Source organism: Tripterygium wilfordii, chromosome 14, assembly GCF_013401445.1.
Source record: "Tripterygium wilfordii isolate XIE 37 chromosome 14, ASM1340144v1, whole genome shotgun sequence".
In the NCBI taxonomy this organism is placed as follows: Eukaryota; Viridiplantae; Streptophyta; class Magnoliopsida; order Celastrales; family Celastraceae; genus Tripterygium; species Tripterygium wilfordii.
The window spans coordinates 9857018-9884926 of NC_052245.1; the positions used below are offsets into that span (position 1 = coordinate 9857018).

The following is a 27909-nucleotide window of genomic DNA, read 5'->3' on the forward strand; positions in this document are numbered from 1 at the left end:
ATACATTGGTTTCAAAAGAAGAGGAATAAATAGAAGAGTCCACCATTACCTATGCATCCAAAAGAAACATATCCACAAAGTCATTGTTATTTCAGACGTTCTTAGAATCTCGTAGTCGGCTGATGCATACAATAACTTCCCAATTCATCATTGTATGATCAATTTTTCAGCATATCAAACATAATGATATAAAAACTTAATTTTATTGTTGTGAAAGACTAGGAGAAGTAGAGAACACAAAGATTTTTCTAATTTATACATGTTAAACAATCATCACAATCAACAAATAATTGGTATTAAACATCGTAAATTCTAACAAATAGCAAAAGACAACAGAACGGTAGACATTAATAGGTAAAATTAATTAATTGGGAATGTAAGCATTTAAGACTTTAAGTGTGAATAGTAGACCAACATGAAACTTTATGACACAGATTAAATGATAAAATTATATGGGAACGAAAGACCAAATAAATGTTTAAACTGGTACACGAACTTACAGTGTTGCCAAAATGAATTTGATATAATTCAATTTTATTTAAAATAATAATCTAATATTTTCCCTAAATCCTTGTGACAATCATAGAGCTTATTTAGAAGCTAACGTGGCAGCACCAAAATCATTTCCTTATTCAGTAATCGTATATTATATATATGATTTGTTAAAAGACTGTTAAGTCTTCCTGTTAGTTTGTTTAGGTCATGCCATTAAGTCTCGTTTTAAGCTTGTTTCTATTAGAAGTATGTTAACTCTCTGTTAACTTGTTTTGTATAAAAGAAAGTTGAGCCGGTTCTGTAATCAGTTTTTGATATTTAATGAAAACAATTTCTTCTATTACAATATTCATCTCCATTTCCTCTGTACATTAGGTTAAGGTTGAAAAAGGCTATAACATTTGGTATCGGAGCCGGTGATTCCCAAATTTTCCTTCTTGTGTGTGCCACGCAAAAATACCAGAGCCGCCATGGATAATCGATTATCCAACTTGGAAGCTCCAAAACCTCCAAGCTCATTTGAATAACAAAGCCTGATTTTTTATTTGTTTTATCTCCAATTCCAGTACCTTCAAACATCATTGGTTTAATGACATGATGCCAATTAACATTGTGCATGCTTCTATGTTCATCTGATCCACCCCACAAGAACCTCCTTTGTAGTTGGTCAAGTTTTTTTGCAACTGATGAGGGTATTTTAAAAATGGATAAGTAGTATAAAAGCAAGCTGGAGAGGGCAGACTTGATTAAGGTTAATCTACCCCTTACTGATAGTTGTTTACATTTCCAACTTTCTAGCTTGTTCTTGAATTTCGCCAAGTCTTTGTCAGTTTGAGATTTGCACCCAGAGGCAAGCCCAAATACATAACTAGTAGAGTTTCATACTTGCAGAAATGCCTTGCTGCCATTGCCTCAGTCTCTTCTGTACTAGTACCAATTCCAATCAGAGAGCCTTTGTGAAAATTAACCTATAAGGCCAGACATAACTTAAAAGCAGTTGTAACTAATACATGACGACCAAAAAAACTAGTAAATGACGCACCATAGTACTTTAGCATTTATATGAAATTTTTGCCAAGGAAAAAAAACACAGACAAACTGATAGGAATCTAGGATTGACATATTTAGTTACAAGATATGCAAAAAAAAAAAAAAAATGTAGGATGTGTCGTGTGGGCCTGTGGGGTATTTGGTGGGCTGAATACTCGAATTAGGTTCAGGCCCAGCCTCATCTTACTGGCCAAGTTATAATGAGGCCCACTTTACGTTTCATAGTTACAAAACTACTTTATTTTGTTCTTAAGCCCAACCCAAAACCTGGCACAACTCTCAAGTTTAACAAATCTAGAAGCGGAGGACGACGTCCTTCGGAAAAGTGGGTCCCACTCCCAAAGGGCTAATTTCTTTGCTTTGTTACACTTGATTTTGGCTTGTTTTAGAGGCGGGAAATCGAAGCACAAAAGAGTAGAGTACGCGACTTCACAGACAGAGAGGGAGAGAATGGGGAGAGGGGCCTCGATTGAGCACCTGCAGAGCCTACTTGAAGAGATTAAATCAGCAGACGTAAGCTTTCTTCGAATCACCATCTTTAATCTGCTGTTTATTTCGTTTCAATTTCAATTCTACTGCAAAATTATAGCTGATTCTTCGCGTTTGTTAATCTCCTTCTGGATAATCTACTGCTCATTTTCTGGCATTCATAGTGCAATATCTTCATTTACCTATTTTCCTGTGAATTCAATCATGCCTTCAAAATCATCCAGTGAATTGTGGATTTATGAGCATCAGTACTAGGGTTTTATGTTTGATAAGTTACTGTTTTCCACTACTGACTTATATTTTTCGCAGATAATCACGATAATGAAAACATGAAGCTGTCTTTCTTGAAGAATTCATGTGTTAGAAAGAATTCCAAAGCGTTATTTTTACATTCACGAATTTCCCTTTTTAAGACATTGCAGATTAAATTGAAAACTTCTCGTTTGGGGGAACTGTTTTGGGATGCTTAAGCCCATACATTCATTAGCTGAGTTTTTGTTGATATGATGTGTTATCTTGCTGAGAATTTGCTTATCTACTGTTGCGAGACATGCACGAATCTTCCATTCTGTAACCATCGAAAACAAAAGGCATTTACTGTCTCCTCATAAAATTTTGAAAGTTATTTTTGTACAATCCATCCACTAGCAAAAATTTTCTGTTGACCCCTCTTGTGCTATTCGCAGGTTGTTGAGAGCCGTGCTCAACTGATAGCCAAACTCGGTGATTTCGATCTTCCTGAAGAATTTGGTTTTCCTTCTCTTATCGAGTACCTTACAGTATCCACTTTACAATCTTCCCCTTTAATTTCTTGTTTAGTTGTGTAATCTACTCTACAGAAGTGTGCACATTGGATCTTTAAACTGCCAAAAGAGCAAGAATCCTACTCATTGACCAGGATTTCGTTTTAAATTTTTAAGTTTTACTGAATGTCCACAATGTGTTGTTTTGGAGACTAAGTGTATGGTACACAATTGCGTTGCGTCCTTGACCAACAATGTTTATTTCAGGAATGTGCCTGGGTGTTTTTTCCCCTGAGCATTTAACAGATTAAATAAAGAATAAACACAGCCGCCCACAAATATAGGCATAGGGTCTGTGTGCAGATCTTAGAAATGTTGCATACTATGCCAAAAAATTCTGGACCTTGTGAGTGCTGCTCTTTTTGGTTACTATAATTCTTTTAACTAGAGTGGATATTGAAGGTCTGATTGTCAATTAAAGTCGATTCTACTACAAAAACCCCATTGCTTAATTAATTAGTGTTTTAGTTGTATGCTTGGAAAAACATAATTCCTGAAAATGAAACCCCCATATCATCAATCAGAATATGATTATGAAGTGATGTCTCATTCTTCTTACATGCCTTTTGATGCTGCTCATAGCTATTGCCTTAACAACAAAATGGACATTTTGGGAAGACTTTACTTGCTTGGATGTGTCCCAGTGCATGGTAAACAAAACTATATTGAGTGTTGCTGCAAAATATGTAGATTCAGACCTATCTGCCTGCTTACCACAATTTCTCGCCCTAGCCACAAAGGTATATTATACACCATATTCACTTTTTTCTTGTTCCTCTGTACTTTATAGAGTTGTGACATATATTAAAGTAAGAGTTTGCAATTTTAGGCAAGCATGTGGTGTGGAAAGCACCTGAAGATGACTCTTATGTCAAGTGAGGAGTCTCAAGAAGAAGAACATTGCAACCTCTTTTTCCAGGTAGACATCTTAGTTTCATTGGAGTTTTCTCTGGAATGAGGATCATTAAGAATTTGTTAAAGGGAAGCCAGTTTGATGTATCAGAGCTTTTGACGAGAGGGAGAATTTGATATCTTGTGATACTATACCACTGGTTTAATGGTCACGTGGCCAATGATTCTTGGCTAAAGCCTTTAGGTCAACTTGGTGTTGAGTATGTTATCACTTACAATTACATACATGGAGCCTTCATAGATTCTACAAGTTAGAATTTGGTAACTGGTTGTGATGTCAGATACCTGTTTATCCATTTTAAGATGTTCAATCTTCTTTTGGGTATTGGCTATGCAAGCCCTGTCTTGCTGTTTGTCTTTGATAGACCAAAATCCTTGCTTCTTTTGGTCATTTTAATGAAGGGATTACAGTCGTAAAATTGGGACTTCTGCAAGGAAGCCTAAATCCGTAGTGTGTGGCAAACTATCTAATCCCTGAGTTCATTATCTTTTCTGTTGCACAGATTTTTTTTTCTAAAGTCAGTTTGTTTATTGACTAAACACACCTACACCACATACTTGTTTGTATGTTTCCATTGACGAGCCACATTTCTCCTCTATGTCAAATTCTGCAACTCTAGCACAGTGGCACCATCCTTGACAGGTGCATCTTTATGTAAAATAATTGTTGTGGTGTTGTGCTTTCTCAAATGTTGGCAATAGGAATCTTTCTCCAAATATCAAGTTCTCTCCTGAGTATGATAAATTGCTTGGCCGCTTAATATGTTATTTGTGTCATCTATTCTTTTGCACGGACTTTTTATGAAAACTAGTTTGTCTCTTATGACGTTTACTGTTAACTATTACAGCTGCTTTTGGATCTTTTGAGCCTCGCTGCAGCTACTATTTTTTCTCTGTCAAAATACCCTGTTCAAGGTGACATTGTAGAGAGATTCATATTGGAACAGATAAATTTTACGAAAGATGTTATATCAGAGACTAAGGTACTTGTCTTTGGATTTCATTATGGATCTTTTGGTCCTGAGGCAATTACTTGTTGTTTTTTTATTGTTAAACTATGCATTTTGTATCTTAGTTATTTGAACATGATATTGGAACAGATAAATTTAACGAAAGATGTTGTATCAGAGACTAAGGTACTTGTCTTTGGATTTCATTATGGATCTTTTGATCCTGAAGCAATTACCTGTTTTTTTTTATTGTTAAATTATGCATTTTGCATCTTAGTTATTTGAACATGATATCGCTACTATATGTTTTAGATGATGAATCATCAAAACATGATGCTTTTTGTTCCTTCCTGCTTTCATCTCCTAAACTTTCCTTGGAACTTAATTTTAGGTTGCATGGTAAAAAGATGAATAACTCCCGTGCACAAGGCTCTCGTAAAGGGGTCAGGGTCAAGCAGGATGTACACAGACCTTGCATCACATAATATTTAAAGAGGTTGTTTCCAGGAATTGAACCTGTGAACTCTAGATTGCACTCTTGCAACTCTACCATTGGGTCAGATGTTTGCATGATGAGCAACAATATCTTTTTTGTTTACTTCACAAATACCCAGAGTTAGAATTGTTTCTTTCTGTTTTCTTGCTTAGGTTAAAGACTTCTTTATTTTTTGTTAACCACATTTACCTTCTCCAAAGTTTTTAGAAATTGTCGAACTCTTTCATTTGCAAAAAGAAATTACTTACGGAGAAAAATTTGTTTAAAAATTGACACTTGCGTCCCCTTCCTTTTTATCTCCATTTGTGCGTTTGCCCCCCCCCCCCCCCCCAAAATACAACATGGGATATTTGTCGATACACAGTACTTTACTGGTTACTGCTTTTCTCCCCAGTGTAGTACTTGTAACTTGTAAGTACAAGATGTAAGAAACAGTAATTTCCTTTCCTTGTTACTTGGATAGTTCTTTCCATATTTTTGGGTATGATGGAGAGTTTTAAATTTGTAGTTGCCTGAACTTCAAATCATCCTTTCTTTAGGTATCTTAGAGTTAGATGTGTTACTTTCTGCATGTTCTTGCTTATAGAACTGTTCAAGTATCATGAAATTCTTCGGTTTTTACTTTTTAGGTCATTGGGAAACTACATTATTTTGTTTGAATTGTTCGTTATTTTTCTATAGATTTTTGTTGGATTATGTTGCTAAGTGCTATCCATTCTTTATATATATAGAGAATCAGTTCATTTGGCTCAGAAGTCATAAAGGTTGTACAAGCTGTGCTTGACGGTGTGATAAGGCTGTGCAAAGAGTATTGCCAAGCTGTGAATTGGAGTTTATGTGATGCAAAACTTGGGAAAGGTGAAGACAATGTAGGCTGTGAAGAGGCCAATCTTACGCATCATGTTATAAATCTGACAAAAGGCACGATAGAGAAATTATGTGAATTGGGCGTTATTGCAGCAAGGGATGGTGGAAGCCTGGTAACTATTCTTAATGTGTCGTGGAAAGGTGTGGTTTCCTTGCTTCAGCTTGGTGAGGGGGCATTAGCCGTCAAGGTGAACATTGCAGATATTATTGTAGCTCTTATTTCACTGATTAATGAGCCTCTCAGATGTGCGGCTGAGGCATGGTCTTCACCTCTGAAGGAAATCATTTCTGTGACTGAGGCTAGAAGGACATTTCTTCCAGTGAAGTTTTACCTCGTAAATGCAGTGAAAATATGTTCACTAAATCCATTCCAAGCTTATCAAGTATACAAGGAAATTAATCTCTGTGTCCTAACTATCTCAACCTTTAGAATTTTACTAAGCCATGATCAAATGTTGAAAAGTGCTATTGAAGTTTTTGCTGAACTATTGGAGAAGACATCCTTGGATATACTGAGTTCTATATTGAATTCCCAGCAAATTAAACAGGAGCTTAAGTTTGAACTTCTTGAATGCTTATTCAGTAATGAATGCTGCTCAACTTCTATACATGTAAAACCTGGTAGAAATTATACTGGAAGTTCAATGAATGAGGTCTTGTTCATTGGTTCTGAAAATATGTCGGGGGCTAGAATATTGATGCTTGGTCGGGTTGCATTATTCCTTAGCTTCCTGAGATATTCTATGGATTTTGAAGATGATGTGAAGGGTTGGATCACCAGAAAACTTGGATGGTTGTTTGATATACTAATTGAAGAAGAGATATATTCTTCCATACTTGTCATGAAGATTCCTGTTTTACATAACAGTGGGAAAGCGGTAGAATGCGATTGGCAACCAATGCTTTCTGCTTTATTGCTCGCACTTAAAACCTTTATGATTGTGGCCACTTCAACTTTTGCTTGGTTGGAGCTGGAAGCTTTCCTGCTCGAGAATCTCTTCCATCCACACTTCCTTTGCTGGGAGATTGTGATGGAACTTTGGTGCTTCTTGTTTCGTCATGCTGAAATTAACTTAATGCGTGACATTCTTGATAAATTTTGCTCATTAATGACGCTAGTGGCGTCAGAATCATTTGTCCTCCCCAGTTCTCTTCTGAGAAAAATGGCAAGGTCAATCTGCATGCTTCTAAATAATGGCACACCAACCATGGTGGATTTTGTTTATAATTATGTTGTTGGCAATGACAGATCTCAGTTGTCATCAGGTATGTTTGTCGCCTTGCTATTCGAAGGCTTTCCACTGAACTCCCTATCAGAAGACATAAGAAGTGTTGCTAAACATAAAATAATTAAAGAGTACATTGGGTTTATAGACATTTTCGATGACAAATTGTTGAGCACTTGCGACTCTGAATTCGTTGCAGTTCCAGTTTTTGCAGTATCTGCTTCTTTGCAGTCAATGTAAGTAGTAGTTTTCCCTTCTTCTTGCATGCGGCATTCATGTGTTCTGAGCAGTTTCAATGAAAAGAGAAAAAGATAAGGCCAGAGAAGAATTTAATTAAACTTTTGACAAATCCTATAGGCAACTGTTTCTAATTTTCATGCATGTGCCTATGTGTATTTATATTCATTGAATGCTATTACCCAGAATATGCCAATACCCGGATCATTGTTGATAGGTTTCAAAGGAAATTAGATACATAATTCTTTTATATACTTCCCCTAGCCTATTCCTGCATTGAGTGCTTCCTTAATTTCCGGCGTGTTATATTTTAACATGTTCTTGACAATGTGTATTTTGATGTATCTGCATTAATATATGTGCGAGTACTGAAATAAAGTTTCTTATCCTGTAGGCAGGACAGCACATCTGTTATTGGCTTGAAAACCCTGAAGTTTTTAGTTGTCATTATCCGTAATTATCGAAGTTTTCCAGAGAAACCAATGAAGGACGTCTATTATAAGCTGTTCAGTGAAATGTTGGTGATTGCCTCCAATATGAAGGATCTATATTCGTGTGAGGAGATGGAGGAAGTCATCTTGGAGCTTCATAATATTTTTATCTCTGGACCAGCAGCATCAGATATTCAGTTGTATCAATGCAAACCATATTTATCTCGTTTTATGGAAGGTTTTGGTCACATGGAGATGTCAGAAACTGATAATTGTGCAGAGAGCCGTGCTGTGTGGGAGTTGTATCACATGCTATTCAGGGAGCGGAACTGGGCATTAGTTCATCTTGCAATTGCATCATTTGGGTACTTCGCAGCCCGTACCTCATGCAATCAGCTATGGAGATTTGTGCCATCAGATGCAGCTCTTTCGTACGATCTAGTGTTGGGAAATGAAGCAAATGAGGAGTTATTTATGTCCGAGTTGAAGGCATTTCTTGAGAAGGAAGTCGCTCTTCTATCAGTCACACCTAGTTCTGAGCAGCTTGGGTGGTTAGCAAAAGAAAGCCTGGTGCTGAAGGAAATGGTTCAAAAGATTACAAATATATATAGTGAGACTACAAGATATGAAGGAATGGAAATTGATGCTGTAAACAAATCCAACAAGAGGCAGAAGCTCCCTGATGGAATCAGCAAGGGAATGGAGATGTTGCAGAGTGGTATCAAGGTAATCGGTGAAGGCGTCTCCCAGTGGCAGAAAAATTGCTTCGAGTCCTCTGAACTTCAAGAGTTCTTGACTCACTTCTCTCATCTTGAAGATGTGATTACTCAATTCGTGGGCCTGACTGGTAATAGTTAAGTTGCACTTTCAGACAGCTTCAAGCATGGATAGAATTAAATGCCGGTAACTGGAATGTTGAATGATTTCTGCATTTTTCTGTGGTTTCGAAGACCCTCGAACTATAATCCTGCAAAAGTAGAAATTTTTGAGGGAACAATGACCAGTGCATTCACTCACATATATCGTAATACAGAGGACACCCAAGTAGGTTTTATGCAGTTTTTACTTTTTATTTTTCTACATGGTTGGGTGTTATTCGAGTATTTGTCATCTGAGTATGAATGTTGTTATGTAGGGCACTAGGGCCTCTGGGGAGTGTTACTTGAGGGTGTTCGTGTAATCATGCTTGTGTTTTTTTGACACTGCTATTTCTGAGTAATAGACGAGTCATATTAGAGTTGTGCAAAGGAGGTTGCAACTTTTGCTCAGGGAAATGGTGTGTGCATATTTGTAATTCCAAAGAAAGAGAAGTTCTCTATGATACCAATAAAATTTTCATTAAAAAGTATTATACTAATAAATCTTTTAGATAAACATTAAAATTCAATTAAGTACAAATTTACTTAAAATAAAAATTGAAAGATAATTTCACCGTTACAGCGTCTCTTACTAATGTAATGTCCTGATAACCCTGTTAAGAATTATAGGGTTTATGGTCGCCATGTTATCGAGTCACTCGATAATTCTTGATAGATTTGCATACAATGACAAAAAATCCTTGGCTACCAACACCTTTGACCATTGTTTTGATGAAATTTGTTGCAATTCAATCGACAATTGTAGAAACATAAGAAATCCCAAATCCCCTAAACAACTAATCAGGGATTCCATAACATCCTAGATACGAAACACAACCACATATACCAGATTTTTCCCCAAAAAGGGCCCTAACCTTGGAAGCCATACAAAGTCATTTCTTGGCGCTTGAAGGCATATACCACGTCCATGGCTGCATCGTTTTCCCTTCTGACATGCTTAATAACCTACATTGCGGATCACATTCTCCAGGAGTATCTTCATAACGATCTCCTCGTAGATCACAACCTGGATGGCAACTCATACTTCGCAACTTGGAGACTAGGGATGGCAAAAAAAATCAATTCGAGCACTATCCGTTGGGTACTCGATCCATTCAAAACCCGAAAACCGATCCTATAGGTTTTGGAAACGGTTTTGGTTTTGGTTTTCAAACCTGTCATGATTTAGGGTCGGGTTTGGTTTTTGGTATCGGGTTTAGGGTACCCGAACCGTTTAATAAAAAATTCTATTATAGTAATAATATTATAAATTATCTATAAGGTATACTACTAGGATACTAAATTATAACATGATAAAGTATATTAAAACTTATATATTTATAGAAGCATACTAATAAAACTATAAATTAGACTAATTTGAATTATAAAATCATAATTAATATAAATCATACTCAATATTAATTTAATCATCAAAGAAAAAAATAAAAATATTAAAAGTTAAATGGTAAACGGGTATCGGATGGTAAACGGTTATGAAACGGTTCCGGGTTTGGAAATTTAAATGGTTTTTTAAATGGTTTTGGAACGGTTTTGGTATAGAGTATTTTAAATGAAAACGGTTTTGGTATTTCCTAATTGGAAGGGTACCCGACCCGTTGCCATCCCTATTGGAGACCTTCGATTTGGGGCTCCTTTTTTTCTAAATTTGGTCACCTCCTTCCTTGTAGCGAGTCACGACAGAGAGGACGTTGAGTCTAAGAAGATATTCTGCAATCGCAACCGGTGATCACTGGCAAGGCATTAGGTGAGTTCGAGAAAGGGCGGTGAGGAGGAGAAGAATGGCAAAGCATTGGGTGGGTGATGTGCCAATTTGGGTCTCTATGTCTCTGAATTTAGATTTAAAATCTCAGTCGTTGGATTGATCCAACGGTTGAAAACAGATACCGTATTATAGGACTGTACTTTAATATGGCATAAGAGACCTGTTATGTGTGTATGTATATGGATATATATTTGCGCTGAAACAAAAATCATGGGACACATACCAATTGAGAGCACTAGCATAACTGCATAACTGTTGATGTAAATTATCGACAATCGAATTGTGGAGAATGAATGGACAAATATAAGACAAAACAGAGAGATTTTACGTGGTTCGGCTTTTAGCCTAGGTCCATGGTGCAAAATGATAAGGTATTTTATTTATCACTTGTGAATACAGTGCGAGTAAGAAATCCCAATCCAACTCCCCCTCCACCCTCCTAATGAACTCCTTTTATGATTTTCTTGAGCAGTTACCAGCAGTTGTGGCAGTTAGAGAAGTTCATAGCAGTTTGGAGGAGTTTACGGTAGTTTGGAGGAGTTTGCAGTAGTTTACAGCAGTTTGCAGTAGTTTACAGTAGTTTCGGCTGTTACCATTTAACGAGGAACTGCCTTATCTTCGGCTTCGTCCCTTAGTTATTGGTTCAGCCTTATTTGCATCGGCTTCGTACTGCCTTGATAAGACCAAGTCCTTTTTGGACTGTAAGTTCTGGTATGTTTTATGTTGTTAGGCTTCGGGGCCCTAGCCTTTGTTGGGCTTTTATATTGTTGTTGGGTTGAACATGACCCATATAATTTGTTGAGGTTAACTTTGACCCCTACAATAACAATGAAGAACATCATAAAAGACCAAAGTTATGCGTCTCTTCAATCTTAAATAAGCAACTTGTTTTGTTTTGTCCAATTATTATGTGTATACAACTTCAATCAAAGACTTATAAATACTCTAAGGAACATCTATACATAGGAACAAATTTAATTGTATTTTTTTTTTATTTTATAAACTTACTATGTGAATTGAGATGCAATCATTCGGGCCTCGGTCGGCATCGCAAGTCTTGTAGTGGGTCTGAAGGTCACTCATCTCGACCCACTGGACATGAACTTTTAACGGACTTGGACGAATGACATGTATGAATGGGCTGGCCTAGATAAACCATCGCTGCTGCCTCCAAGGAGTGATAGTAGTTTATTATGTTCTTTAAATAGACAAAATACTAAAGCTAATTATTAACTAACATTAAATAATTTGGGAAATTGAAGGGTAGTTCAGTTGCTAGCTAGGTTACCCCGCCAAAACCCCTTAGGTTATGCGTTCAATGTGGGGTTGGAGTTTATTTGGGAAGGGAATGGAGTGTGGGTGTATTGCCCCAAGTGGGCCTTATGTATCCAAAAATTTTTTTTTAAAAAAAATAGAAAATTAATTTTTTTTATAAATAAGTGATTTTGTTAATAATTATTTTTAGCATAATATAAAAGTAATTAATCCATATTAGACACCTAATTGTACATTAACAAATTAGACAAACTATATATGCGCCCAAACAAGAAAATCAAACCAATCTTTACATATACAGGAAAAAATTTATTCTTTTTTTGCAGTAAAAAATGGAGTCTTTAATACAATACTCCATGATTCCATCTAAAATATAAACATACCAAAAAATTAAATAAAATAAAATCATCACATTTAATCTTCTCCATTATGGCCAATATTTCACCTACATATAAAACGTGATATCAACAAAAGTGTGCCATTATATGATCAAAAGCAAAAACATGGAGTCCTCCTTAACCAAATATTTGTTGCTATTCCTGCAAGTAATAGTATCTCTTATAAGCTTACATGCAGATGCAAGTATTTTTCCAGAAAAAACGACAGTGTATATCTACAATTACTTGGGTCCAAACACAGACCTAACCATTCATTGCAGGTCGAAGAATGATGACTTGGGAGAACATATACTCTCTTTTCTGAGCGATTTCAGGTTTACTTTTAAACCTAATATTTGGGGCACAACACTGTTCTATTGCAGCATGTCTTGGCCAGGACAGTTTCATTCGTTCGATATCTATGTTGATGGAAGAGACGGTTGCAAGGCTTGTCCATGGCAAGTCAAAACAACTGGTCCATGTCTAATCATGCCGGATCATGAATCTTGTTATGATTGGAAGTCCTGATCATCATGTGGAGAAAAGTTTCAGTCCAATCGCCTTCTACGCTAGTCGATATGGGCGAAGGATTGAGATTTTGTTAAGAAATAAATGAAGTTAATGTGCGCGTGATCAGATTTTGTGTAAGAAAAAGAAGAAGAAAAACAAGCCCTTTGTGCGATCAATGGAAGAGTTCATCTTCTGTCATCAACTCTGTCATCCCTATTGTTGAAATTCACTATTAATAAAACTAGGCGTGAGCTCGTTCAATGCATTGGGTTCATTTGGGAAATAATTTGAAAATTAACATATATGCTAGTTCTAAAATGTTTTTTCAAATATTAACATATATATATATATGTTGTTTCAAAAACTCTGATTGTTTGACTCAATTTTTACTTGTAACATGTATGTTGTTTCAAATATTTTGATAGATTACATAATCTTGGGTATCGTGCAATTCATCATAAAAAAAAAAATATTTTGATAGATTACATAATCTTGGGTATCGTGCAATTCATCATAAAAAAAAAAATAATATTATCAAATAATCACAAAATTGATAAACCTATGGAATGTAACTTTCAAAATTCTAAATAACAGAAGAAAAATTTAATCACCACTTATAGACCCTAAATTCATACACGAAACATTTATAATTATATGTATATGTGGACTTTTACGACCATGCTTGTGGCACCTCTTGACAAAACAAACATTTTCCTGAGCGAACTCTCTCAGCGGATCGATAGTGGAATAATCTATGACCTTCATGTCCTTAGAAGCCTTTAGATCTTACCAATTACAAGGTAAAATGGGATTTCCAAGGAGAGAAAAAAATGTGGGTGAAGGGAGGAAATTGTTGGGTGCCATAGAAACAATTTTTCAAATGGTTTTTTTTCCACTGGTATCTACTGTCTGTTTGGCACAGCATAAATGGAAGCGGATCCATTAGCGAATCCTCTTCTGGCTTCTGTCGTGTCAAACAGCATAATGAAACCAGCGGATCTACTGGTTCCTGGTCAACGGATCCGCTGGCGCTTTATATGCTCTCAATGGAAGTTTATAAAGCGTTTTCCGCTCTCTTTTTTTTTTAACAAAAAGTAACCGTGGGGCCCACACTGGCCCCATTGTTTGTAAAACGTTTTTAATTAAAATATATTTTAAAATATAGTTAAATTAGTAATCCATCATTCCCATTTTAATTGTCCTCTATTCCTTTTTGGGATGTCCCAAAATGAATTGCCCATTTCAATTAATTAAAACTAATTTCATCCATTTTTCCCATCTTACCCTTATTTATCCTTAAATTGAAAAGCTAGAAGAGCTCAACAACCAACTTAATAAATGAGGGTATAAATGTCAAATTGAAGAGGAGTAATGCACTTTCTTAAACTGTGTGTAAAATTGAAGGGGACAATTAAAATGGGACGAAGGGAGTAATACATTTAATAATTACAATATATTTTATTAATTAAAATATTTAAATTTTATACTTAACATTAATTTAATATTTAAAATATTTAAATTTTATACTTAACATTATATTTAATATTTAATAAAATAATTATGCGTAAACTAAATTTTAATAAAAATTATATTTATTAGATTAAATTTAATAACAATATTTAATATAAAAATTATAAAATTTAATATTATAATACTTTAATTCAACAACATTTCCGCTAACATCAATTTTTAGTTTACCAAACACCTCACAACATATTTCACAGCTTTAAACTCAGTTTTTTTTCTACAAAATTTCCGTTAGCATTGAAAATCAATCTTTTCGCTCTACCAAACGGAGCCTAGTCTTTGAAAAATCATGCGATCTTTACCAAAATATGATTTTGAAATGATCCATATCGTTTTGCTTATCTAAGATCGTAAGATCGTACAATCTTACGATATAGATCGGGATTTTGACAATCTTGAACATAAGTGACGCGCCGTTAAAAAGATATGTTAGTCGGGGGTCACATTTTGACAGGGAAAAGTTAATTGTATTTGTCATGATTTAATTGGTCAGATACACCATATCACCAGATGAGGCGGTATGCTCGGAACACCCAATAATTTCTCGGTCGAGCACAGGCAAAAATGTGCAAAAGCCAAAAGCTGTTCTAATTTTCAGTGGACGACGTCGTTTATTGACTATCCTCCATTCCTCCTCGTTTTATCTTCTTCACACTCCACATCACACGTGGCAGTCCATCCTTAGCAGAAATTAATTAGCTTCAGAAGATTACAAATTCAACGCATTCTTCTTGCAGTTTTTGCTTCGCAGATCACAGTCCGCTGTATTTGAAAGGAAAAGAAAGAAATCAGCTTTGGAGATGAACGTTTGAGCAGAATCTGGCTTGAAATCACGGAACTATGCAGGGGTTGGCTCTTCAAGCATCACTCGCTTCAAAAGGGCGGCTTCCGTTGCTGGCTCTTGTTGGCGCGTTTCCATCCCGTACTGTTACATCTCGAAGCCCTATCTCTCCTTCATGTAAACCCTAACAGCTCTCTTCTTCTTCTTCTTCTTCTTCTTTTTTTGTTACTTCCAAGCTGATTTGAACAGTAAATTGAAGAAATCCGTGAATTGTCAAGAGAAAGTCAAATTGCTAGATATTTGAGTTAGTACAGAATAAGTTCAATAGTTATGGAATGAATGCATGATGGGCAAGCACACGATGTTTAGTAAGTGTGAAGAACGCGAATTTTGTTGCTTTGAGTCTTTGACATTTCTGGGCTGCGGCCTTATTATGCATGTTTCCATTCACAACAGATCATTTAGAAGTTTGAACTGTGTCCATTAACCAATAAATTAAATCCAAAGACTGTTTAATTTGAAATGTTTAGGCTTTTTTGATGATAATCAGTGAAAATTTGATGTTTCTGATCTGCAAGTAATATTGCTTGTTGATTAGATTTATAAATCAGTCCTATTTAAAACTCTAACCTCTCCTGTATATGATGGCTAATCTTTGCGCTAATGTAATATAAAAGGGTAACATAATAAGCATAGATGGAAACGTTATACTACTTATATTTTGTGCATTAGTGTTGGGATTGATTTGGCCTGCTACATACGTTTTTCTGAATGCTTTGAGCATTTTAGTTCAATCAATTGTTCCTGCTAGTCTAAAGTTGTGTCTAAGAGATGTTAGAAGCTTTTATATGCCTGTACTTGGTAATACTTTTAAGGCTAAGCTATTAATTGAGCTACTTTTTTCTAGTGAATCTACTGGCACTATTTTTTTGTAAAGTAACTGAATAATATATTGCCTATTTTCTCTATAGTAAGACGTAGAGAATTTCCATGGTTAAACTTGAGGGGGAGTGTGATTAGAGCGGAAGCATCAAATGTTGGTGTTGGAGCTGGAGGATATGAAGGCAGGGAGGAAAAAGAAGACCAAATGAGTCTTTACAGTCATCCAACCAGTGACAATTCATCTGAAAGGTAAGCTACGATGGACAAAATTTACTTGTGGTTTGAGCTCTGAAAATGCTGCTTTTGATTTGATACCGAAGTGTGTTTTAAAATGTTCGTCTTTTAGTCGTTTGTGGTTGGTGGCTAAGTTTTGTGTTTTCAGATATAATGAATCTGAATAGCATAAAGATATGCAAAGGTTCTTGTGAAATTTTATGTTCTCTTAACTTACACTCTCTTAAGTTGAGCTGGGAATCCTTCTATCGCTTTAGTTTTAAAAAATGTTTAAAATGTAAAAGTTATGCAAACCTTTCTTAATTTAAGCTTCCAACATATTGAGAGAAGGATATTGTATCTCAGAACTAACGCATTTGTGTATATTTCGTGTTTTATAATTAACTCATTTGGTTATATTTCGTGTTTTGTAGCAGGAAGCCTCTCAGACAAATTCCATATCCTGTCACTATAGCTCTTGTGCTAGTAGGATGTGCTTTAGTATTTTCGCTTATTGCATTTGTCAAAGGTGGACCATCAGCAATCTTAGCAGCAATTTCAAAATCAGGCTTAGCTGCAGCATTCTCATTAATCTTTGTCTCTGAAATTGGGGACAAGGTACTTCTCTAACCTAGAAAATTCATTTATTTATTTTCTTCAAAAATATTTTTTTTTATGGGAATTAGCCGTCACGACTATATCTCTATGTTTCTTTTTAGCCTTCTTTGGGTGGATGTTCACACTTAAAGGAATTCGACTCTTTATGAAGTTAATATCTCTTTCAAATAATTTGACACTACAGGCCAGGTAGACTGAGTTGAAGGCATATCTTACAGGCTACTTTGATAGTTCTTTACTTTAGCTAGGATTTCTTTTGGAATATTCCTTTCTCTATACATTACCTATTTGTACTCAATAAGAAAAATAGAATTAAAACATAAAAAGCTGAAAATTTTAAGATATGCAAGGGTCGTTTAAAGCTTGAGAAGTAATTTGTTTCAAGCGCATGACACATCTACGCATAATATCAGTGATAACATCTCATGCATTGGCAGTGCATATGGTTTTTGTACCATGGAGAAATACACTTCATTTTTAAGGGTAGATCATTTTCTCGAGTTGATAACTTTCGAACTTTGATGAAGCTGTAAGCCAACTTTTTAAGCAAAATGGAAATGCCCATCAATGAAAATTGATGATGAAAAAAATATTGCAGATGGTTCCTAAAATGGTCTATTGCTTCATATCTAAACGTTTTATAATTGGAAGATTTCTTTGGTTTGTTTGTTTAGGTACCTTTTTCACCTTATTGTTTATCACCATTATGGAACTTGTCAATTCTTGATTTTATTGATCGACTGTAGCTGTTAACAGATTAATATGTTCAAAGGTATTCCTTAAAGCTAGCTGTCATCATGCTCACATATGATACCCAAACCACTCCTTCTATATTGAATAGTTTATCCACTGATGTTAGATGTTTTATTGGACCTCAAATTGCCTTTCTTTTATGTATTGCCCAGACATTTTTTATTGCTGCACTCCTGGCCATGCAATATGAGAAAGGACTGGTATGTCTCACTTTCTATCTCTTGTAAACTGTTTGCCGTCTTTGTGTTTTTAAGTCCCTCATTATCTCTGCATTTCTTTCTATGCTACCTCATTTATTTATTTTCTTCTATTATCTTGCTGTTTTTTTTTTAAAAAAAATTGTAATTTAGTTTATGACTATGGATTTCCAACTTTGCTATCTGTTGTTTCCGTGTTTTTGGGGGTCGGTGAGAAATCCTGTATGTTTAGGTTAAGTATCAGAACATGAGTGAAGCATTTGTTTTCTTCCTTCTCCTCCCCATTAAAAAAATAGAAAAGGTAAGATGTGAATTGAGTTCTAGAAACTTTAAGTTAGAGATGAGATTAATTTCACTCCTCAAGTTATGGGTTCCTAGATTTGTGTGTTGGGGGAGCGATTTTTTTTTATAGTCAAAAGAGATTTCTGACTTTGAGTCAATTAAACCTGCTTTCATGGTTTCACATAAACCTTAGTATCCATATAACTGGAAGCACTCATCCACATAGTTTCTTAGTACCATTAGGGGTAGACTCATGCGATACTTGATAGCATTGCTAAGATACAAATGGATTATTGTGATTATTGAAAACCAGTCTGAAATAAGACAATAAAATAGAGAAACAAAATTCAATAACTTCTCCTGTGTAAGAAGTGCATAGTACTTAATAAAGAACTTGATGTTTCAAATATATTCTTCAAGCATGAAAAATATCAAAATGTTTCGGCTTGTCATAGATTGGTGGACTTCTCAACTTTGAGAACAGTCTTGTTGGTATCATAATAAAAAATAATATAACATTCTATTGTTTTATGTCAAATTTGGGTTGCACTAGCGACATTCATGTGCGACCATATTCTTCATGGTAATATATTTTGTATACTAATTCCATAATGTCTGTTTGACACTTGGTAGTAGTCCATGTGAGTTTGTGCCTGTCAACATAATTATCTTATATAGGTGACTTGCTCTGACTATATCTCAAATAATTGGCAAGGTCTTGTTGGGTTCGATGGGTGCTCTTTCACTCATGACTATCCTGTCGGTTGTAATTGGGCGTATATTTCATTCTGTTCCTGCTCAATTCCAAACAAGTAAGTTATTGTTATTGAAATCTCTCATCCTGATTAATTAGTGTTGCTTATATATTTGATAACGATATTATTGAAAAGTGTTAATATTAGTTACTTTGTCATTCCACCCAATAAGTTAACTTGTTGGGTTGGGGTATTTCACATCATTTATACATATTCTAACACTCCCGTCAAATGCGGGCTGGGCAATCCAACGGCCCAACACGTACACAATAAACAAGGCACAACACTAGAGCTACTCTTACACAAGGCCCTCACTTGGGGCAATAACAAATAGTCAAACACACTCAAAGGCCCACACTTGGGGCAACAACAAATGGGGGTTTAAATTGCGGAAGTTAAGGTTTGAACTCAAGACCTCCAGTAGGATACAATGTTGAGATTAGTTATTTTTCCATTCAACCTAATAAGGTAATTTGTAGGGTTGGGACATTTCACATCTCTTATACATATTCTAACAAAAAGCAACCATACGAGCTTCTAGAATGCTAAACAATGGAAATGACTATGTTGGTCTCCGGCATGTGTGCTTGAAAAACATTACAATAGTTTGTCTATTGAACTGTTTAAACAACTCTGTAGATTATATGCATTCAGCTACACGATTCCTTTTTTTTTTTTTGGTGCGAAGAATTAAGCTTCTTGATTACTGGTCATCTTTTTCCTTGTAGCCTAAGCAATTATTCTTTAGGGTTGTGTTCATGTTTTATTCAACTACGATTATAATGTTACTCTTTTTTTCTTCTTTTAATATTAGCAATTAAAATCAAGTGTACACGTGTTTTGGAAATAGCCGAGAATGTCAAAATGATAAAATAATTTAATGAAAACGTAAATAAGATTCCATTGTAATTAGTTTTGATTAAGTATTGCTTGCGTTAACAACGATGTGTTTAGCATGGTACTCATGAGTTTCCAACCATCTGAGTTGGTCAACTTAAAGGCGGCATTCAGCTACACGATTCCATTTTTTTTTTTTCGTGCAAAGAATTAAGCTTTTAGATTACTGGTTATCTTTTTCCTTGTAGCCTAAGCAAATATTCTTTAGGGTTGTGTTCATGTTGTATTCAATTACAATTATAATATTACTTTTTGCCTTCTTTTCGTATTAGCAATTAAACTCAAGTGTACATGCGTTTTGGAAATAACTGAGAATGTCAAATGATAAAATAATTTAATAAAAAAGTAAATAAGATCTCATTGTAATTAGTTTTGACTAAGTATTGCTTGCGTTAACAACGATGAGTGTTTAACATGCATGAGTTTCCAGCCATCTGAGTTGGTCAACTTAAAGGTGTAGGTGTTATTCACAATTCTAGCTACCCTGCCATGGATGTGCTAGTTTTTATTGTGAGAAACTGGAGCACTAAGCATTGCTGCCTGAAATGGTTACTTTCTAATGTGAACTACTTTTCATAGAGGCCACCTGCCTTGATTTTTTTTTCATGCACTTCAGGTTTCTGGAAATAACATGGAGAAAAAACTTATTCCTCTATAAAAATAGAGTTGTTCTTGTGGATGTGCCATTTATTATTAACATTGACATGTTTTTGATATGGAAAGAGGGATTTGGGGGTAATGAATTAAGATATCCATTTTTTTCTGCCAGCTCAAGTCTCTTCAATATATACTGTAAAATTTTTGCTGCAAGGTTCTTTAATGTATACTGTAGGACAAAATTAAGTAAGGCCCATGTGCATACTAATGGCTTGCACATTTTGTCCACCTGTCAATAATCACATTGCATATGTTCCCTGGATATTGCGTTATTCTTAACTTGACCCACAGAGTTTTGAAAATTTATTGTAGGTTTGATATCTTCATGATACCATCTTTTTATTTTGATGAGAAATAAGTTTTCCATGGCTTTACAGGCTAACATTTTTTATGTGTAAAATATATCTTCTTGTAATACAAACAGCCTTGCCTATTGGAGAATATGCGGCAGTTACTCTTCTATTGTTCTTTGGGCTCAAATCAATAAAAGATGCATGGGACCTTCCCTCAAATGAAGTTAATAAGAACAGCCCTGGACTTGATGAATATGCGGAAGCTGAGGAGCTTGTGAAAGAAAAGGTTTTGCATTAGCGTTTGTGGTTCTGCAAGTTCTATTGAGATTTTTTTTCAATAGTTACAAATTCATGAGTTGATACTTTTTTTAGCAGATTAGACAAGGAAATTTTTTGCTTTATTTTTTATGGAGGGTGTGAGTGCATATTTTGTTCTATTGTCCCAGTCTTGAAGGATGTACAAAAGAACTAATTTCTGATTCTTTTCTCAATCTCTTCAGGTCTCAAAACCGCTCTCCAATCCACTTGAAATTATCTGGAAGTCATTCAGCCTAGTATTCTTTGCTGTAAGTATCATTTTGAGCTGTTTTGCATCAACATTACATTTTGGCCATATGCATGAACCCTTTTTTTTTCAGCCCTCGGTTCAAAGTTTCTATAAAATATAATTGATCTGTTTGTCTTGTTAATGAAAAGGAAAATTTTCATTTCATGATGACAAATGGACTAAAATCTTATGGTGAACAATTCTAACAAACGACAGCGAAAAATGTTTTACATAGCCAGCTGTTCAAAACTTATAGTAGGGAGTATCATTTGGTTGTGGTAAGTGTTAATTGGATGTTTCTACCATAAAATTTGTTATAGATTTTATGATTTGCTCTTGATTCTAGGAATGGGGAGATCGCTCAATGCTTGCCACAATAGCTCTTGGTGCCGCACAGGTAAATTTTTTTGGACATATCGTATTTCTTTCTTTTCCCCTGTTGTGTAATATTTCAAAAACTTATTGTATATTTCCTCTGATCTCTTTAGTCTCCATGGGGTGTGGCAAGTGGAGCTATTGCTGGACACTTCATTGCAACATTCATCGCGGTTCTTGGTGGAGCAATTCTCGCCAACTACATTTCTGAAAAACTGGTAGGAGCGACATCATTTTTCTAGCCATTATCAAATAATTTTACATTTTACTTTTGTCCAACTCACTCTTTTTGTCAATCAGGTTGGATACTTGGGTGGAGTACTATTTCTCGTTTTTGCTGTTGCGACGTTTTTGGGAGTTTTCTAGTGATATCTTGTAGTTGATACCAAAGGGCAGACATTCTTGGGAGGAATTTTAGTACAACAGTAGAAACTGCTGCGCACAGATACTGGACCACATTAGTTGCTAGAATAGATGTTGGCGAAAAGGAACTGAACATATGGCTGTGGAATAGTATATGAGGACCATGTCAAAACGCGGGTGATATCAGATTCTGCATAGTTTTCTCGTCACAGATGTACGACTTGGTAATGGAACATCAGTTGCAAGTGCAAGGGGCACGTACATTGCAAAATTTACGACCAGAATAAAAATATTTCTCATGGGTAACTGTTGGGAGCCATTTTCTTTTCTAACATGCTATGCCAGGAACTCTTGAAGTTATTGAATCTTCTTGTACACCACTAAAATCTAGCTCTTTTTCCCCAGCAATTTCACGTAAGGTTTTTCCCCTCATTTATTGAGCAACCCCACAGAGGATTGTTTCATTTGTTGTTCTCAGCTCCTGTTACAGTTCTATGCAAGCTGCATCTCCTAGTTATGAGACTTACTCTTAATGCTATGTCATGCTGTTTGTGGTGTAACAGTTGTTTGTGGTTTTTTTTTACTCTAATTTTGCTTCCCTACCACAATCTTGTGGGCATGTTAGGAGTTGACAATTTAATTTTGTGTACAATAAAAAACTTATTATTGATTAATTTGAAGGAAGTCATTGTTTACGTATATACCGTTTGAAAATCTATATAAAAAAAATGATGTTTCTACTCTCTTTTTTTCCCATTTTTGTTTGGGTTGAAATGTTGACACTTAAAAATATATCACACAAGTTTGTCCCTTGTTATTCCGAGACTAAATTTGGACCGTCAAGTTTGTGTGCAGTCACAAGGGTTATTCTCAATAGAAATTGAATTCAGAACTTCTCGTCTCGAGTCCATGTCGTTTGGATTTACCAACCTTGAATACAAACATCTCAAGCGATGCATTTAGCCATTTATACAGTTTACTGTTGAAAAGGCAGCAGCTAAGGCTATGCCTACAATTGTGAGGTCCATAACTGGCCACGAAGTCATCAGAAACTTTATCTATATGATCTGTCAAATCTGAAGAAGAAAGAAGAAGAAGAAGAGGAAACAAAGGATCAGACCAATGGAGCCAACTGTTCTTCCTTACCACCACCACCACTACAGCATCTCCAGCTTACAAGCAGTAACAACTTCATCAACCTCTATTCCTCCTATCTCCAATGAAACCAAAACCCAGCTTACAATCTCCCATCAGGTAAGGCCCACAGTGACAATGGTAACACAAACACAGAGGAGGAGAAGATCAGCCACCATCGTAGCAGCTGGACCTGCTTCACAGTCACCATTGGATTTGACTGAGGACAATGTTACACAGGTTTTGGCTGATGCCCGTGTTGAGGCAAGTCTGTTTCTTTTCACAATATTATTCAAGAATTAGTAATGTTCTGTGTTGGTTGAAACTCTGATGGGTGTGTTTGGTGCAGCTTGCACAGATATTTGACAATTCTGTTGGCATAACAGGTGACTGACTACTCCTTATTATAAGGTACATTAAGATTTTACATCCCTTATTCTACTTGAATTTGTGCAAATGTATATTAAGATATGTAGATTGAAAAAAAATTGTTAGGAGTAGTTGGATTAGCTGAATTGGATGGACCCTTTGTGAAGATCAGTCTCAAGGGTAAGTTTTGGCACAAGCGTTCTATGGTCCTTGCCAGGGTTGCTAATTACCTGAAGCAGAGGATCCCTGTACGTCATCTTCTTCTTCTATTTCTCTAAATTTCATTAATGAAAATAACTGCTAAGTTCATTTATGTAATGTATCTTTTACTCTCTCAGGAAATCTTAGAGGTTGAGATAGAAGATGAGAAACAACTGGATGATAGCCCTGAAAACTTCTGAACTAATTGATTGGCCACTGATTTGATCTTTTTCTTTCACTTTTTCTTTGTAGCAAAAACTTCTTCAAGAATATATTCCCATTGCTTTAGTAGAAAAAATGATTACATTAACTTTTATTATTACATTGTCTAATTACATTAACTTTCGTTATTATGTTGTCTAATTAACTTTCGTTATTATGTTGTCTAATTATATGCTATGACTGGATTTGTTATGGATATATAGCGCTACTGCTTTAGTAATTGCTAAATGAAATAGAAAATACTACTTCAGGTTTCAAAAGGAATATTCACCAGCAATTTGCCACAAACCTGTTTTCCATATTAAACTGTGGGACTTGATTCAGCTCCACTTCTCATGCTGAGTAGTAACCACAATAATAAGTGACAAAAAAGCTGAACTTACCATTAACCCATTGAACCTCAATACACAACATATGATCTATTATATCAGCAAAGAAGTGTTGTTAACTCTTCAACATCAGAAATCCAGATCTTGTAAAAACTTGAAACAAGAAGATTTTCAAAAAATGGTAGACTGAAGTGAATGTACTACTTTTCATTCTCTCATGGAAGTAACAATCCAGTTCATTCTACTACGCATTGATGAGACCGGAACTCACCATTTGTAAGCAATCGAACAATACGCTTTTCCAATCGACTTGCTCCAGGACCAGGCCTCAAAACATCAGCATCTCCCCAAACTGCACAAATGTTGTCTTCAGACTCACCCAAGCACCAGCCACCTGGCACAACTTGGCCAGGGCTTCGACCCAAAATTTCTTGGTCAATGCGGTCAAGCACTGGATCGTCAAAATGGAAACCTCTGGCAAAGGCTGCTGCACTCTGAATCATTACATCAAATTCGGTGGAATTAAGTGGGCGAAACTCCTTTCTAAAGGGCTCATCTCTGGCCACATACAGTAAGTTGTCATTTACAACAGTCCGGTTGAACTGACGGGAATTACATAGAATAGTAGGGAAGTAGTTAGGGAGGGATGATGGCATGTTAGACAAATACATCAACAGAGTCCTCGGTAGATTGTCTGTTCCAATTATGCAGAACTCAACAAAATTACGACTTAATATAGCATGCGATGAGCCTGCACAAAAGTAGAATTTCTACTGTCAGCACAGTAATACCCCCCCTCATGGATATATGCACATTTTGAAATAAAGAAGGGAACCATAAACATTAGGAGTATATAATAGTATTCACAGCCAGTTGTAGAAACAGAAATGAAATCTCTATTGAAAGAAACTGGGAGCTGCACGGAATTTTGTTGCTAGCCAGCTGCAAAGGTTCCATGGCTGGACATAGCTCCTACGTGAGCATTTAAACCTTAAGAACATTGTGTGTTTTAAGGAAACATTAAACAAAAATATAGTAAAACATTTTCACCTTGCATCAAGAAAAAATGCAACACAGCTAATTTCAAACCCTCACTATTTGAATTGGAATTTTCAAATGCAAAATTTACAAAAACTGGAATAAATCAAGTGCTCAGCTATCTATTACTGGAGAATACATCTTGGACAATTCTCAGGCTTTAAAATTAATCGAAAAAGCCATGCATAGAGAAGAAAAGGGAAAAAAAAAAGAAAATTCAGAGACAAGGAACTTTTAGTTTACCTACAACACTAAATGGAAATATGAGAGGGTATAAAGCATGCCAAAGATGTCTCATCAGTCATAACCATAAAGTTATAAGTGCATAGCCATAACAGTTAGAACTAAAGCATCATCACCATACGTGAAGGGCAAGTGGCCTAGTGATAAGCATCATAAAGTCAGATGCCAATCTAAACTATAAGCTACTTAACAGAAGTTTGCACACATAATAAAGTTTCAAATCGCCACACTTCCAGCCAAGGAACATCACAGTTGTCTGATTGTATTCTGGTTGAGAAGCACACTCGTAAGGGTGGAACATGGTATTCAGTGGACCTAATATTGCATCCAAAACCTTTTAACATCTTCCCTCCTCAAGAGTGAGAATGAGAGCAACCCTACGTCGGTAAGGCCCAGCTCTGATTGAGGAGTTGTGACCACACAAGGAACCTTCAGGATTAAATAGGTTTGTTGTGGGGAGAAGCAAACCACAAATTAAGGAAACAGAACTCTACATCCTCCCTTCCATCACCAAGCAACCAGCACTAATACCAGTTTGAAACCATTACTTCACCCCATGTTCCAAAATCCAGATCCTTTTACACACTCTTCCTCTAAGAACTAGCAAGCACTACAATCTCCAGCTGACATTTTATTTTGGCATTGGATTTTGGATTGATAACAGGAATTTTTGTTATTTACTGGACATAAAAGGAGTGGGTACCCTACAGTACTTCATTTCATTTCATTGGCAGTTATGGGGTTCCCTGATGAACTCTAGGACGTCAACCCATCTCTACCACCAAAAACCACTATCTGTCCTGGAACTAGACTGCTATCCACCAAAACAATACTTGAGTTTGAGTTAAATTTTGTACGTTCCAAGAAACTCAAACAAGCTTCATTTTCCTTTTGGACAGCACCAGCACCAGATGACCAGATTAAATCAAAGTTTTTCAATCTAAGCTTATAGCTGCTTTGGGAGCTCATCCTCCAGACATGACATCTTGCTCGAGTGTTTGATTAACACAATCATTAAAACACATCACAGGCTCCCAGGCCTATTAAACCCAGCCAAGAAATTGGTGAACCTACTCTTAGTTCTATACATTTCAACAACTTAACAACACCATACAAGCTTCAAGAAATTGCACTATAACATTGCTTGATGGCATTTTGAGCAATCAAAGTTGTAAAAAAGTGACAGTTTCCTAAGAAAATCATGGAGAATGACCCAGACGATAAAATCATGTACCCCAAATTTTCAATCACATCTAATTGATATATATCAAACCAAAGAATGAGCCAAAAAAAAGGGGAAAAAAGGAAGCAGAAGACACACATAAGAAAATCATGAAAATAAACACACCTGAGAACAATCTGAAAGCATGAGGCAACTCTCGCTTTTGAGTAGCATAAAACATCTGAGTCTTTTCTGAAAGATAAAGCCCTGGATCAACAATTATAGGCTTCAATTTCCTAGACCTATAACAAACAACGCATTTAGATCCTGTTGAGATAATCACATTCAGTGAATAAATAACTAACTAGATAAAATTAACACCAAATCAATGAAAAAAATGTCCTCTTACTCTCTCCAGCCAATGTAGCTCGTGTGATTAACAAAGTTCATATCTTTGGGCAAATATGACAAAATGTGGAGAAGATCTGCAGAACCCAGATCAGCATTACAAAATTAAACTAACATAAACTGAAAAGGGGAAAAAAAAAATTAAGCCCAAAGTTCTCACAAAAAATTTCAATGACTCCAAAATAGTAACCATTAGCGACACAAGCAAAGAAGAAGCTAACCGTACCATCTTGTGTAATAAGCGGGTAATCACTGGCACTCAAAGGGATAAACCACTCCCAATTCGCCGATAAACGCAGCAAAATTGAAGCGCCGTGAAGCGTGGCTGATATCGAGGAGGATCCAGTAGGGTAAGCGAAATCAGCCTTTCCAATGACATTGACATTTTGGGCAGCCCTGAAAATGGGCACAGATTGAACAGTGACGGCGAGTGAGTCACGTTCGGTCTGAGAAGCAAATCGATCAAGGTGGAGGAGGTAGAAGTTCTTGGGATGGTAAGTAGCGTAAAGTAGGCGCAGGATTCGACCCGCGTCCCCGGCAGAACCAGATACTAGGTAGGCTACGGAAGAAGGGGCAGGATCCGACGGGATCTTATTGAAAGTGGGTCGGGTCGGGAAGAGATAAGGGTCGGGACGAGGATATTGGGGAGCTGTGTTAGTGGAAGAGTTGGTTGAGGAGAGTGAGAAAATAAAAAGGAGGGAGAAGATGGAGGTGGCTAGGAGTACAGAGAGGATGGTTCTGGTGTTCTCCTTGGTGATGGTGGTGGTGAAGGGTGATTGAACCGAGGCCTGCTGTGGTGGGTATTGCATGTTTTCTCAGTGTTGTCTGACTTCCTTTTTGTCCGATTTAAAGACTACGGTGTACGAAGATAAAAGATGGAAGATGGAAGATGGCTGACCGAACCT

At 36.0% G+C, this 27909-nt stretch overlaps 4 protein-coding genes across 11 annotated transcripts; 3 read left to right on the forward strand and 1 right to left on the reverse strand.

Annotated features, from left to right (window-relative positions):
- Window positions 1-1913: 1913 nt before the first annotated feature.
- On the forward strand, window positions 1914-9203 carry LOC120015533. Of its 6 annotated transcripts, XM_038867997.1 has the most exons (9): window positions 1923-2058; window positions 2457-2624; window positions 2721-2813; window positions 3443-3577; window positions 3667-3756; window positions 4598-4732; window positions 4850-4885; window positions 5927-7524; window positions 7920-9203. In XM_038867997.1, exons 2-9 carry the CDS (start codon window positions 2538-2540, stop codon window positions 8812-8814), a joined length of 3069 nt encoding a protein of 1022 aa, XP_038723925.1. In that variant the 5' UTR covers window positions 1923-2058; window positions 2457-2537; the 3' UTR covers window positions 8815-9203. The 6 variants fall into 6 exon arrangements, with proteins under 6 accessions (XP_038723924.1, XP_038723925.1, XP_038723923.1 ...); XM_038867995.1 differs by having other exon boundaries at window positions 4598-4885; XM_038867998.1 differs by lacking the exon at window positions 4850-4885.
- Window positions 9204-14951: 5748 nt separating this feature from the next.
- On the forward strand, window positions 14952-22582 carry LOC120015422 (protein PAM71-homolog, chloroplastic). Of its 2 annotated transcripts, none has more exons than XM_038867846.1 (10): window positions 14952-15243; window positions 16038-16197; window positions 16596-16779; window positions 17685-17732; window positions 18727-18823; window positions 20745-20899; window positions 21114-21179; window positions 21507-21557; window positions 21649-21753; window positions 21836-22582. In XM_038867846.1, the coding sequence occupies exons 1-10, from the start codon at window positions 15126-15128 to the stop codon at window positions 21899-21901; spliced, it is 1050 nt and encodes a 349-aa protein (XP_038723774.1). In that variant the 5' UTR covers window positions 14952-15125; the 3' UTR covers window positions 21902-22582. The 2 variants fall into 2 exon arrangements, with proteins under 2 accessions (XP_038723774.1, XP_038723775.1); XM_038867847.1 differs by having other exon boundaries at window positions 14953-15243; window positions 16599-16779.
- Window positions 22583-22869: 287 nt separating this feature from the next.
- LOC120015423 lies at window positions 22870-23924 on the forward strand. 2 transcript variants are annotated; one of them, XM_038867850.1, is made up of 4 exons: window positions 22870-23296; window positions 23382-23418; window positions 23534-23649; window positions 23740-23924. In XM_038867850.1, the coding sequence occupies exons 1-4, from the start codon at window positions 23021-23023 to the stop codon at window positions 23800-23802; spliced, it is 492 nt and encodes a 163-aa protein (XP_038723778.1). In that variant the 5' UTR covers window positions 22870-23020; the 3' UTR covers window positions 23803-23924. The 2 variants fall into 2 exon arrangements, with proteins under 2 accessions (XP_038723778.1, XP_038723777.1); XM_038867849.1 differs by having other exon boundaries at window positions 22878-23296; window positions 23528-23649.
- Window positions 23925-24184: 260 nt separating this feature from the next.
- LOC120015232 (beta-glucuronosyltransferase GlcAT14A) lies at window positions 24185-27895 on the reverse strand. Its single transcript, XM_038867540.1, has 4 exons — window positions 27231-27895; window positions 27006-27081; window positions 26783-26898; window positions 24185-24904 (listed from the first exon to the last, which is right to left on the reverse strand). The coding sequence occupies exons 1-4, from the start codon at window positions 27811-27813 to the stop codon at window positions 24390-24392; spliced, it is 1290 nt and encodes a 429-aa protein (XP_038723468.1). The 5' UTR covers window positions 27814-27895; the 3' UTR covers window positions 24185-24389.
- Between the last annotated feature and the right edge of the window lie 14 nt (window positions 27896-27909).

Excerpts from the sequence above, each read along its gene's own strand:
- LOC120015533 (XM_038867995.1), top strand. The coding sequence starts at position 2,538 with ATGATGTGTTATCTTGCTGAGAATTTGCTTATCTACTGTTGCGAGACA. Across the intron at positions 2,625-2,720 it reads GTAACCATCGAAAACAAAAG|GTTGTTGAGAGCCGTGCTCA; the intron begins GCATTTACTGTC and ends TGCTATTCGCAG. Across the intron at positions 2,814-3,442 it reads CTCTTATCGAGTACCTTACA|ACATTTTGGGAAGACTTTAC; the intron begins GTATCCACTTTA and ends ACAACAAAATGG.
- LOC120015422 (XM_038867846.1), top strand. The coding sequence starts at position 15,126 with ATGCAGGGGTTGGCTCTTCAAGCATCACTCGCTTCAAAAGGGCGGCTT. Across the intron at positions 17,733-18,726 it reads TGCAATATGAGAAAGGACTG|GTCTTGTTGGGTTCGATGGG; the intron begins GTATGTCTCACT and ends ATAATTGGCAAG. Across the intron at positions 21,558-21,648 it reads TAGCTCTTGGTGCCGCACAG|TCTCCATGGGGTGTGGCAAG; the intron begins GTAAATTTTTTT and ends TGATCTCTTTAG.
- LOC120015423 (XM_038867849.1), top strand. The coding sequence starts at position 23,021 with ATGGAGCCAACTGTTCTTCCTTACCACCACCACCACTACAGCATCTCC. Across the intron at positions 23,297-23,381 it reads TGGCTGATGCCCGTGTTGAG|CTTGCACAGATATTTGACAA; the intron begins GCAAGTCTGTTT and ends TGTTTGGTGCAG. Across the intron at positions 23,419-23,527 it reads CAATTCTGTTGGCATAACAG|GAGTAGTTGGATTAGCTGAA; the intron begins GTGACTGACTAC and ends AAAAATTGTTAG.
- LOC120015232 (XM_038867540.1), bottom strand. The coding sequence starts at position 27,813 with ATGCAATACCCACCACAGCAGGCCTCGGTTCAATCACCCTTCACCACC. Across the intron at positions 27,082-27,230 it reads CCCGCTTATTACACAAGATG|ATCTTCTCCACATTTTGTCA; the intron begins GTACGGTTAGCT and ends TGGGTTCTGCAG. Across the intron at positions 24,905-26,782 it reads TGCTTTCAGATTGTTCTCAG|GCTCATCGCATGCTATATTA; the intron begins GTGTGTTTATTT and ends ACTTTTGTGCAG.